Here is a 14,262-nt window from a genome sequence, read left to right on the forward strand (position 1 = left end):
CAGCACTTACCATTGGGAAAACATTGCTAGTCAGGATTTGTGGAGGAACTGGATTACAAAAGGTTAATGACCAATTTCTCCACCCAAATTTTAATTTTCGTGCTGTCTTCTATTAATCAATTTGAGCTTGAATAGAAACTTACAGGATGAGGAGATCACTTGGTGAAAAATCACACCTCTCAAAATAGGTTGCAGTGCATATGAGGAGGTCTTCCATTATCAAAATTTTGGTTTTAATGCCTTTGTCACTTCTACAGCTGGATTTCCACTAAGTGCTGAGACTACAACAATCCGAAATTGTCTGCATCCGAAATACCACTTTCTGAACAACATCCAAAGTGTCAGCTGCATCAGACAGTCGTTGGATTGCAGCACCAGGTAAGAAATGAAAAATCACTAGTTTGTGATTAAATGTGACCAGACAGGCAGACTGGGTGTCCTGGGCTTTCTCCAAAATGCTCTGTGCTGACCCAGATCAGATGCAACTGATGAAGTGAAGACGATTTAAACAGACAGTGAGTGAGTTCCTACAGAGATATGCAAATTGCGAGAATGCAGTATGACACAGCTGGTCCTACAGCCTGCTCTGAAATTTTACAAGAAACCCCTGGTAAGGAATGATGGCCTACATCTGAATTTCTGAGCCAAAATAATAATCTTCTCCTGGAGGAATAAGAAATCAGTGAAAAGACAATGAGCTTCAAGGTAAATAATTAATGTTGACTGTTGTTATGAATAAGAGGTACAGCAGGAAATGCTGTTTCAAGTGGTGCTCCCAAATCCTACCACATCAGCTGTCAGCGAAGGAAGCTGAGCATTTTGTAAAGTAACATTTGGCTAAACTTTGTGTTGCTAAAAACCTTCTTACCCGAATCCTCTTACACCCCTGGAAAGGGTTGTCAAGGTTTGTAGGCCAATGAGACACTAATGCTGTCTTCAGGAGCACTGAAAGCTGTGAGAGGCTCACTGGGGAATATTTCATCTCAGGGCCAAGAAGAGGCACTTGTAGGGGGCTAGTAACAGTTTGTGCCTCTTGTTCTGCTCTACTGGAGGTCACTGCTGGTCTCCTCTGTCTGGAAGCCCTCTGTTACCTGCTCTGACCTCGCTCCCTGCTAACGCAGATAGGTGAAACTCCGGCTCAGATCTGGTTTTGACTTATCTGTAAGTCTAAGGTATAATAATAGACTTAAGAGAAACTTAATAATATACTGGTCTCACATATCTGTTAATCAGAGGAATGAGACAATCCGAAGTAGACCCCTTTCTATAATGTCAAAGGAGTTGTTCTAATATTATTGCAAAAAATGCCAATTAGCACAAATTGTGCACTATCCATAAAGGCAGTGACTGTAAAAAATATAATTTTGACAATGGTGGAGAACTAAAAATTCATATTTCTGTCTGGACAGGGTAGAACAAAACTGACGTAGAAAATGTTTCTGTGGACTCCTAGATTTGAGTACTATCTTTATTTCTGCTCAAAACAAAAATATGTCCAGGCTGATGAGAGAGGCAGAGTTGTGCAGAACACTGCATCATGTTTGCTGTGATTTTATGCCACAGGTCTGCAGGGTGCTACTGAGGAAAAATTTTCATTTTCCAGCATCTTAGTTTCTCTCTTGAAGAGCACCTTTTAACTCTTAAAGAGGGAGGCAGAGATGATTGCAACTCCTTTATAAGGTGCTTTGGCATCCAGTAGTTTCACAGCCCTAGAAAACAGCTAATAAGTGTATGAGCTGGGATACACCTTATAACTCAAATTAATTTTTTTTGAATTTCAGACATTTTAAGAAATGTCAAAACAGACCAGGCAGGCAGCTAAATGCTCCTTGTCCCCAGGTCCCTAGCAGGAGCTGCTATACTTTCATGGAAGTAATTGACAGTAACAATTTTTAATACTGGAGAAATATCGCTGGGGTATTGGCATAGTAGGAGGAACCAAGTAGTTCCTGGGCTTTGACTGCTGTTTTCAGTAAAAGCCTTAGAAAGCCTTTGCTGCAAGTGCAGTGTGGATGGCCTGTCCAAAACGAAAGGTGCAAACTACCACCTTTGCCGTCACACATTTTTTCCAACATACACCAAAAAAAATTGAAGAAAAAAGCCTGCCCTTGGCTCTAGATGGATGAGGATGAAAAGCAAGGAGAGAAGCATAATCCAGAGATATGCTGATACTCACCAAAAACAAGGGAGCTAAGATAAAGACTTTGGAAAGCTGGAGGAGACAGGAAAATTGATTACGGACCTGGAAATATTGACATATGTGGAAAATAAACTAAATATATGATGCCAGTCTACGCTTATTTGATGAAACTGTGTAAGAAAGACAGAGAACTGTGTATAGTTAGTAATGGGGAGAAAGCACTAGGAGCCATGGGCTGAAATCAAGAAAAGAAAAATAAAATTGATTAACAGGAGAGACTCCTTCTTAACGGTATCTATTAGCCTGAGGACCTGTCTAAACTGCAGCAGTTGGAATTCCACTGACTGCGATATTTGAAGACAGAAAACAATTCAGAGTCTGAAAGATTTGTTGCATGATCTCCTGCAGTAGACTTTTCCTGCTAAGTATTTAAGTTTGTAGGATTCATGGAATGATAGCAAGTGATGTAGTTTTAATTGATAAGAAGTAGGTGGGCCTCAAGCATACATTCAATATAAGGAAAACTTTGACTTGTAAATATTCAGGGCATGTCTTATATAAACTTTTGTTTCTAGCCTCTAGGATGCAGTAACAATATTATATAACATTCATGATTTTTGCTAAATATTTTTAATTTCAGATTGTGTTTTTACTTTTCAATATGATGCATGATTCAATTTTTTTTCATGCTCACTCAAAAAACTTCTAGAAAGACAAATCCTTAAGAGAAAATGTTCAGAACTTTCTGAAAATTAGAACCTTCAGAAATTCTGCATACCTAGATTGAGAATTTTTTACAAAAACAGAAGCACTTCTCCAGCTCTGATTCCTGTACAATGAATATGACAGAACTCAGCACCCAGGCATGGCAAGGGTGAAACATTAATAAAACTGTGATAAAAATCCTAAGATATTTCTATTATTGTCTTCTGACAGATACATCATGTTTAGGTTGCATGTCATTGTTTTATATCCTATCAGGAGAAAAAAAAATAGACTTTTAAAATTATAGTGATACCCTTTAAAAAAACCCCCAAACCCCATAAACATCAAATATGAAATTGTATTTAAGCCAGTTCTTTAAGGGAGTCAACTTTATTTATATTTCAGACTTTAATGTATTAATAAGGAGTACAAATATATGGCTTAATTCAGTAATAATTGTATTAGTATTTCAGAAGAAAGATATTTCATTTCTACTGGACCTTAGCATCTTTCACAAGTAGTTAAAGCCTTAAGCGTGGACATAGCATTACTGGATAATACTGTATGTAGTTACACTTACTGTACACTTGTAGTTGTCCTCTGAAGACATTTCTTCCACGAGAGTTTTCAGCCTTACATTCGTACATGCCTGCGTCCTCTAGCTGCACATTAGGTATTTCAAGCACAGCTTGGGATTTTCTCAGGCGGGCTTTACTTGGATTATGACCATTAACTTTCCTCCAAGAGATTGTTGGAACAGGGCTGAAATATTTAGTAAAATTACTGTTAGCACTCTTCCACTATTGAGAATATAGATTCTGTTATCTGGTAGTTTAAACACTTAATAATCTAAGTAGCAATAAAATATAACCGCAATTAAGGTTCATATAATGCTTGATATACCTCACTTTCTGTAGGGAATCCTTAATAAATGGTTTGTTACATGGAATGTGTCTCTTTCATCCACAAGGGAGGCCAAGTTTTTATTGAGATCAAGTAAATCACTTGAAATACTCTCTCTAGAGCTTCTTTAGCACTCTATGCTTTACTCCTGAACACTTTCACTCAATAGGTAAAAGAAAATAATAACTTCAAAACCTGGATGAATTTAGCAAATTCCAACACATCCCAATTTCTCTGCAAGGAAACTGCAGTTCAGGAGATCAGTGATACATCCATCTAGGTGGGGGGTTTCAGTACCACTGTATCTTGGATAAAATAAGTTGACCAAGGTTTTGGAGACCTTTTCTGTTGCAATATTCTTTAAGTTACAAAACTGATTGTGTAAGAAATATTAATTAATGGCACTACCATTTCTGACTCACAGCATTACATGCCTGCTCACAGGAGTGGAAGGGCTTTTCACTGTAGCTTGCCATTCCACACAGGTCTATGTGGAAACATTTACTTTCATACTAAGGGAAGAAATGGATTAGATAGTGTTTGCACTCATTCAATTTTCTTTTCAGCCCAAACACTCATCAGTCATTGTGCACCCATTGGGCTTTTTGGTACAGACATACATTTGTCTAAATATGGCAGTGGATACTTAGGGAGGAAGAAAAAAAAAAGAAAAAAAAGAACTGTAGTTATAAAATGTTTGATTGTGAGCTGAAAACTAGACTGTTCCAGGTATTCCAAAAGAAGCTTGGAGGACAACATAAAAGAAAATGTAACTGTTACATGCTGATATTTTTTCAAAAAATACTTTGTATTTATTTGAGTTGCTTTCAAGTCTAAGCTTAGATATAAACACAGTGGGATCTCGAGGAAGTTTAGGTGGGGAAAAGTACTTCACAGCACAGATTCAAATTCAAACCTTCTATTAATTTCTGCCATCGTTTGCTAACTTCCACTTGCTGTAACTAGATAAAGTTGCTTTAAAAAACACCTCTCTCTCAGTATTTCAGGGTGTCCAATTTGAGACACAACCAATACAGACATGGCAACCAACCATGGGTAAAGCTCTAGCTATTCTTCAGCCAGTTAAAATCAGGCTGTGAGTTACTGCAGTTGTACTCAAACTTCCAGACAAGATGCTCCAAATTCTAGTACTTTACAGAGATTCAGAAAATTCCCAGACTTGTAGTTGGATGTCAGAAGGTTTCTCTAATCTTATCTCCTGAATGTCACAAATCACTGAATTTCATTGAGCCTATTAACATAATTACTTTCACAGTTTGTTTCTTGGCCAACATATAGTCCCATATGGAATGGTATCCACTGTTTATTTGAATATATCGGAAAGAAAAAATCATTGTTTCCCTTATCACTTTGCTGCACTAATTACTTAACCTGACAAAAGATACTTTATTTTGAGTGTGTGTGGATTCATCTCTGAGGCATAGTCCCTACAATACCTTTCTATTCTTTATCACTGCCCCCCACAGAAGAAATACATGTATGGAAATCAAATCACCTTTTTTTTTTCCTTAGTAAACAAAACAGACTGATCTCTTTTCCTTCAGTACTCCACTCATGAATATCTTTTTCTTTTTATAGATGGGTGTGGATCATATGAGCTCTTTTTTTTCCCCTAATGTATCACCATAGAAGCTTAATGCCTCGCTCATTATTAATCTTAAATTACTTTCTTGCTGACTGATTTCAAATTTTTGTGTCCTGTAGGTTTGGTTTGAGGACTCTTCTGTGCAGCTTGTATGGGTCTAATTTATAAGGTTTGCTTCCTATTAGAAGTTATTTTACATATTTTTCAATTAGAAGATTAAAAGAACTTCCCACTCTTATCTGACACAAGTACTTCAACTCGTTCAATTCTAAATACGAAGAATAAACAGGATATTTCTGTCTCTGATGCACTAATAAAACTTACTGTCTTTAGCACTACCACTTATGATATTCCTTTCACATCCTTAGATGCATATTTTGATTTGCTATACTTTGATAGCTATTTGTATATATTAGAAGTAGTACAAATAACAATATTAGTTTCTTTTTTTCCCCATTTATTAGCTTTCATATTTTATCTCTAATTGCACACTTCACTTTGATATTCAAATTTATACTCTTTCTTGAGTGACTTTCTGGAGATTTTGTAACTCTTGTTGTTTTGGGTTCAGCTTTAAGTGTAAATGCCTTATATGCTTGTCCTCTTTCTATATGCAATACAATTATGTCATGATTGCTGGCTGCAAAACAGCCACCATGGCCAGGCAAGTGTTTCATTAGTCATTATTGAGCACAGGTCCACAGTAGGAATACTTTATGCTGGTACAGTGCAATACTACTCTGCAACTGCTGTTTTATGAATGAGATAGGTGTGCAGGTACACTTTATTTGGCAAGGGTGCCATGCTTGTTGCCCATTATTGCTTATTTGCCCTTCAGCCCTACTTCCAGTAAAATCAGCGACAGAGATGCGTTTGCTCTATTGTCATGGAAGAAAGCTGGTTCTACTGAATAGAACTGATAAGCAGAATTTTTTCATAGTGTATATTTCTGAGAAACAATAAAGACATTACAAACTCTGAAAGTTGTCTCATTTAGCTGATTTAGCGGCTATGAGATTACTGTGAAATTCATGTATTTAGAAAATTTCCTTTAAATTGCATTTAACCATTTTTTTTTTAAATTTGCTTTCGTGTATGCTACACAAAGTAAATGTGTATAACGTGGCAAATACAGAGGAAACGTTCTCCGGGTCATTAGGAAACATATTTTTAAAAAATCACTTTTTTCTTCATCAGTATGAGGTAGTAAGTGGACTTTTTCAAGGAGATAAAATTACTTTAGCTGTGTAGATTTAACGATTTCAAAGGAAAGTACTCCCAAACTGCAAATCGCTATTCACAGACAACTTGTAGTTCTGTTTAATGAAGCTTCTTATTTTCCTTGCATAACTTACAAGTGAGGTATGAATTTTACATCTGAAATAAAAATATATCTATACCTATTTCTCCTCTGTGACTTGTGTGAGAATGAAATGAAAGAATGAAATATGTCTGAGTGAGGAGGTGAAAGAATAAAATTGTGTGACTGTTCTAGAAAACTCATAAAATCCACCATAAAAGCTAACTAACATATGCACATATTGTTCATCTTTTCAAATGATCCATGGCTTTTTAAAAAATAGAGCAGTAACAGAAGTATCTCTAACATTAATATGAGTTTAATGTAATATGCATAATTGTTAAGTCTTATAATCATTAAAATCCTTTTTTTTTTTGTCTCAGCAGACATCTTTGGGAATATAGTTTCCTTGTTTATTATAACCCTGTTCACATTCAACTCCTATGAGTAACTTTACTCAAGTTCCAATCGAGTTTGAAGATAAGTTTTCTCCTCACTTTTGGAAACAATCTGTTGAATATTACTGGTAAATCTTAGCATCACTGACAAAAAAAATCCTATTTGATTTCAGAAATAACACCATTAAACTTCTCATTCATCTGAGCTGAAATAAAAGTTCTAAGAGGTCACTGGTGACTGTGACAGACATTACTGTGGGTTTGTTAATTTTGAATTTGAAGAAAATATGAGTTCTAGTTTTACATTTACATCTAGAAGAGATTATAAGAGTAAATTTTCAGCAGTATATTATTTGGCACAAGTGCTATTGAATTTGTTGGGAATTCTTCACAAGTTTCATTGGAAATAAAAAAGTTTTGAAAAAACAATTCTACTGTAATTTCCATTCCTCTCCACACTATTTCTCTTTACCATGCATCACTGTTCTGAGCTGTGCCTTCAAACCCACAGGTTCACATCATAATATACCTTGAAAACCTCTGCATGCCTGTGCATTTGAGACTAGAAAAAAACCTTTCTCCTTATGCCCTCCAGCCTTGCAACTGTGTTAAATATCTTCTAATTATTACAGGATAATTATGTAGGATTAAAATGTCGAGGAGCATCATGAAATTCTCTCCATCAGATACTTTCCAGATACGGCCATCAACCATTCACATGATTCTACCTTTAGAACGTCCCATATAAATCTGTTCTGGTCAGATGCAGAGATTTAGGAGACAAGATAATAACTTTTACTTTCATTTGGTTATTAAAAAATAGTTAGTAGTCATGAAATATAGCAGCTGTGAGTACTGGTGATTTAAGAATAGAAATAGAATAGAAGGAAATGGTGATGAGTTTGAAGCCTGTGTGCAGGAACATGTCCAGGTCTGCAAGTCACGTCAACACACATCTATGACTGTCCTAAAAAGGTCTGATGCATGTATCAGTGTCATATACTAAGGTGGATGTGCTTTCCCACCACTGCTGGCTTGTTCTTTATGGCACAGAGCAAGGACAGCATGTCTTTGCTTGGCTGCATGTCCAGCTCCATGTAATTTTCTTCACACTTTAAATCCTAACATGTTAGAGCATCTCTAACATCTAAAATAGTGCTATGCATAATGATTCATTATCTATAATGATTCATTATTCATAGTCAATTATACTCAAGAGGCTTTTCTCTACTGATTGATCAGAGCCTAAACTGTTAGCTCAAACTTGATCCTTAACTGTTTGATAGCTAAAGTTAGGTAACATAACTGACACTTCTGGTGATTTCACAGATTTTTCCAAATTCTTAAATTCAAGTTAATCATGAACACAAGAATCATTTGATTAAGGTGTAATCAAACAAGAGAACAGAATATCCATAATAGGCAATGTATTGGTTTCACAAGCAATGAGTAAAGGGGAAAAGCTATTCTGCAACCTTTTGTTTCTCCATTTAAAAGTTAGATAATGATATTTACTCTTAATGAAATCACAACAGCACAGCTAGATGATGAAGAATTTAATAGAAAAGAGCTGAACATCTCCTCCTGTGGATTCAGTGTTGGCCACATTGCAAAATTTCATATTATATTTTTGTCATCATACTGTAGTGGATGCTATATTGTGCGATGGAGGAGGTGTTGAGCTACTACCATTGTTAAATAAGGACAGAAGTAAGTTCTGTTTTTTCCTCAGCCACCCAGTGACCCTTTTTTTCTAGTCTCTATATCACACCCTACCTCAGCTTGCTGGATGGGGCCCTCTGAAATAAGTGGACATTCTTCTAAAAAGTATTAAGACATAACAGGTAAATTGTCACCAGCCTGTGACTTGATCAAGGCTGTTGAGAAGAGAATCTGAAGCAACTTGAAAAGCAAAAGACATATATGACATCTGCTTTGTTAGTATGGGAGATAATACATGAAGAATTCACAAATTTAAGTTAGAGGAGACAAATGCTTTGAAGCAGAAAATTTGCCTGAAAAGTTGACGTGTTTTTGGCAGGTGTTTGTACAGATTCTCAGGGCCGCAGTACTACAGTAGCAGTGTGCTTACTTGCCCTGTTTAAAGCTATTTTATAACTGGACTTTCTCTCACGTAATTTTGCTCTGTTTCAAACTTTGTCCAGGCAGAATTTCTGTAGCTGGCACATTAATCTAGGATTTTGTACCTCTGCTGTACAGATGTGGCCAGTGTATGTGTACAGATCAGTTCCAGAGGACTAGTTACAATGAGTCCAGGATTTCCAGAAACAATAGATCTATCATCAATCATGACACAAACAAGCACCACGTGTAAATCCAGTATGTCTGGGATGCGCAAGATGGCTTTGAACCTGCTGATCAGCTACAGAGTTTGAAGACAGTGAGCATGACAATCTCTGGAAGTCCTCGATTTGAGGCTCTTGTACCATACAGTATTATATGCATTTATTTCTTTGTGGGAAATACAACAGTGGTAACTCTGGGGACCTACTATTGACAATTGCCAGAATTTGTTTTCTTGTGATGCTCTCAGCCTCTGATACAGAGAGAAAGCTTACATATGTGATCCTGGGTAATAAGTTTGGAATGCAAAAAAATGCTCCTCCATCTTTAAACCTAAAGCAAAGCTGTGTAAATTACTGAACCAAGTTTTTAGTAGCATTTACGAGTTTTCTTTGGTGGTCGTGAGAGAGAAAGGGAAGGGATTGGTAATATTGCTTCTTCAGGAATGATGTTCTACTGACAGGGACTTGCAGTTTGGTGGGGTTTTCTCCCACTTTCCCTATGCCATATGGTAAAAGGAATTAACTCTAAATTTTTAGGTGTAAGTATGAAACATTTAGTTAGAGTGAGGCAGAATGAGCCCTGGGAGTGCTACTTGAGATTTACCAAAGAATCTTTATTACATTACTATGAATGATCGCAGTATTTTTAACAGAATTATAAAGTCTATGCAAGAACGAGTCCACTTTAAGGAAGGCAGAAATCAATCCAGCCTGAAAAATAGGAACAAAATCCAATCCTTGTCTAGCACCTTATGACATAAATTCTTATTCAGTATGAGCTAAAAATGAACTTTAGACTGATGAAAGTCTTAGAAAGATTTATTTGACATAAACAATATGTGCTATCAAAGGAAAAAAAATCCTGGATCTATTCCTGTCTTATATAAGCAAACTCAGCTTGAGGATGCCATGTTCATGTTTAAAAAGGTTCCTTCCTCTCATCACAAGTTTATCTCCAGGGGAAAGGACATCCCTACCTATAACACTGACAAATGCTGTTCTACTGAGAGTGTTCATTTCCCTCTTGGATTGTTTAGTTATCAGTAAACTTTAAGAATATCTTCCACAGCTTCCAGGTTTGACATCTGATAGAATTAACAAAATCTTTTTTCTAAAGTGAGAAGTGGTGTGAAGGGGCATGGAGGAACATGATTTTTTGTCCTATGGGACTTAGAAACATATATTTCTATACCAGTTTTTTTCTCTATCCTGCAGTTTGATTTTGGGCAAATAATTCTGTTTTAATACCCTATGCCATGATTTCCCTGTTTTAAAAAGAGAAAAACACCATTTTATGTCTCTGTGACCTATAGATTAAAAATAGAATATCTTGATAAAAATTGTTTTTGAGGGTGAAGGCAAATTACTACCTGTGGACTTCTACTCTGTGAATTTGCTTAATACTCGACAATGCTAAGATGCTAGCACTCCTTATTCCCCTTGTAATTATCCTATATGTAGGAAAAACACTGAATATTTGAATCCCTAGCTCCAACAGGGAATTGGATGTATAGCACCTAGAATGATTTGCTCCATTTAATGCAAGCCAGGGATCTTGGCATGTCATTAAATTGTGAGTATCATAATACATTTAAAAGACAACTCAAAATTAGCTTCCTCTTTGCCTGTAAATGGTATATTAAATCTGGTTAGAATTCCTCAAACCTCCAACCTTCATTTATCAATGCAGTGATTCATCATGTCCTTTCTTACTTTGTTTTGACCAGCAGTTCCCATGTAGGGGATAAAAATGTGTGTGCTACCGTCACAGGATTCAGTGGAAATGAGGGCTGTTAATGTGCTCTGAATGTCCTTAGTACAGAATCAGGTTATCTGTAATACCAAAGGTGTTTCTGCATGTCACCATTATTGTGGGAGGAGGCAAGAACTGTTTTGTGTTCATGGAAAAGTACAAGGAGGCTTAATCATTACTGAAAGAGAATACTTAGAAAGGAGCAGCTGCTGGGACGAAATGGCCATTCCATGAGCTGCCTCTTGACTGCCACCACGCTGTAAAGATCTGCTGACATATCCCACAGAAATGGCCAACAGAACTGTCATACTTGGCCCTAAAAACAGTGAAGTCTGTTTTATATCACAGATGTTAGTATCATTTTATGCTTATGTTATATTCCCATGTTTATACCAAATAATACTCAGCTGCTGCTTGCCACCTTGACCCCTCACTCATCTCGATGCCCCTGCGATGCAGTGTAGTGCAGTTAACAGAGGTTAACTTTAAGTTTGTTTTAAACTGTGATCAGTGCCTTAGGTTTGCTACTCTTTAGCATAATACCAGGGCTGGAGTGAGAGGTGGATTCACGGATTTGTATTAAGATTTATGTCAGAAAAGAATTTGATCTCAGAATAGAAATCCTCATGAGACCTTTTTTGACGCTGGTTAGTGGGAAGGGGTCAGGTTATGGGAAGGTCTTGTCTGCTTCTCGTGACAGTTTATAGCAAGAGATGCCTCCTGCCAGGTCTGAAGCCAGGAAGAATCTTGCTGTCTACAAACACCACTAATACCATTTCTGAAACATTCTGGACCAGTATAAAATAGGTAATATTGGATTTGCCAAGATCAGCCAACAAAAGGATAAAAGTCAGGGAGAAAGGTATGGAAGACCTGGGGCGTAGTTTTAGCTGGTGGACTGAAAGGAAAAGCCATATTTTACAAATTTGAAGAGCAGAGGGGGTTAAGTTTTGTCCTTTGCAGTTAAGAAACAATATGGTACAATGCTAGAAAATTCTGTTCACCTGTGTTGAGGGACCAGATGGATAACTGCATGTATGAGAAGTGTGCAGCCTGGATCTGTGAATCATTATAGGATTATTGTTTGTGAATTTTGTGTTCCTGGCAAAAACCACATATAGCTGAAGTTCAGAGGAAGAAAAGAAAGAAACCAGGTACTATAAAACCTTTGACCAAAGGTGCACTTCTTGGGTGCCTTTAACCTTCCTTCTCTTCTGAAATTACTCTCTTCCTCATTACATGGTTAGCCAAACGCTGTCCAGACCTCACAGAAACATCCTTTTAACATGTGGACTTGCAAAGTCTATTACACCTGCAAAAAGATTTGCAATATCTAGAATCCTTCTTTATAGCCATTACCCTATGTCATTGTCTTAATGAGTGACACCAACAAAAATAACTTCTTCAGATACTTCATGCAATTCTCCACAGATACAGTCAAATGCCCTTCACCGGATCATAAAGATTTTTTGTATCAATCACCAGCCTATCTTTGCTTAGATATCATATTCACTTATCCAAACACTTTTTGCTTTTATTTCTACATATTGAAAAATCTTCAGTAAGCTCTCTCTACATGTACATAGTCTGGAATGAAAATATTGATAGTGACATAAAATAAATAATAGTATTTTTAATAAAAGCTTGAAGAACAATTATAAAAGTCTGTTAAAAGAAAATCAGGTCAAGGAGATAAAATAAAATCCTATATTCCATGGATGTAAAACTTTCAGATATGTATTAATCAGAATTGATTCAGAGTTCATTGTTTCAAGAGAAGACTTTAGGACATTTCCTAGATTATAAGTCACTAAATTTCATTCACATGTGTGACTTAAATATATGTAACTTCACCTTATTTTTATTTTATTTTATTTTATTTCATTTAGAAAGCAAGATTTAAAAATGGACTATCAGCTGAGTTCTTGCAAGCCATATTACAGATGGGATGAATGTTTATGACTGAGCTATAAATCTCTTCAAAACAAAGTTTACAATAGAATTATTAAAGCAACATTAAATATAACAGCATGAACAATGCTTCTATCATAACAGCCTCATCATAATTCAGTAATAAATGAAAGTCAATATCTCTATTTTATTCTTATCTTTAACCAAGAATACTTCACAATAAAAACATACTCTTGACATTACTAAAGTGAAGTAAGCTAGCATTTAGAAAGAATATGGATATACTGTGTAGATGTTACTATCATACAGAAATAGCACAAGCATAAAACAGTCTCTCAAAAATACAGAAAAACAAGCATATGGGTTGTAAAAAAAATTGTCTGTCAGCACTGTTCTCTATTGATTCTTTTGATTAAAATCTCTATGTGTTGATCTATGTGGTCAAAAAGTAACCATAGTGAAAAAAAGGTTGCATAAAACTTAACTTTTTTAGCAAAACAATCCTTTTGGCAGTCTACGTGGCCCAGGGATCCTATTTTAAAAGCAAAGATTGAAAACTTTGGTAGCCTACAAGCACAGCAATAACCCACATCCTCTAATTTGTTCTAATGAGAAATAAAATATGATTAGTCACTCCAAATTGGCTGTTAGCACTATCATAATACAAACTGTATATTTTTTTTTTTCTGGCTGGAGCCAGAAAACCAATGAAGTATGAGGTTTATATGGAGAATAAAATAGAAGCTGCTGTATGGTGTCATGCACAACCAAAAATGCAGTGAGGAAAAGACTGAAGTGTGAAGGTCAGGTAGAGTGTGTGCATTATACACAATTTGACATTAAAAAAATCTGTGTGAAAGAGTGGGTGTAGAAGAATTATTTGAAAGGGGAAAAAGAAGTCAACTTAGAGTTATATGCCAGAAAAAAAAAAAAAAAGAGCAATATATTTCTGACACTTCTTTTTTCTTGCTTTCCTCTGAGGGCAAGGATTTGTGCTCATTGAGGAGGGTTGTAATGTACAGGTTTTCATGGGAGCTCGGACAAACCACTCCTATATCATTGTTCAAACTATGAAAACTTGTTCATTTTGAGGCTTTTAAAAACCCCATATATTTCCATCTATGCCTGCTTTTAAGTCCCATGTTAAAATAATAGTATTAAAATCCCTTATGAGACAGCTACACTCCAAATTCAGGATGTGTTAAAGAACGCTTGGATGGCAGTCGCTGGAAGTGCTTCA

General features: G+C 36.1%; 1 protein-coding gene across 1 annotated transcript in view; it reads right to left on the minus strand.

Moving 5' to 3' along the window:
- Nucleotides 1-14,262, minus strand: part of CNTN5 (contactin 5) — a 269,554-nt gene that overhangs the window by 139,501 nt on the left and 115,791 nt on the right. Inside the window, exon 8 of the mRNA XM_075499526.1 lies at nt 3,426-3,607. Coding sequence (XP_075355641.1) covers nt 3,426-3,607 — 182 coding nt within the window. The remainder of the gene's footprint in view (nt 1-3,425; nt 3,608-14,262) is intronic.

The sequence above is a fragment of the Mycteria americana genome, chromosome 1, assembly GCF_035582795.1.
Source record: "Mycteria americana isolate JAX WOST 10 ecotype Jacksonville Zoo and Gardens chromosome 1, USCA_MyAme_1.0, whole genome shotgun sequence".
Classification (NCBI taxonomy): Eukaryota; Metazoa; Chordata; class Aves; order Ciconiiformes; family Ciconiidae; genus Mycteria; species Mycteria americana.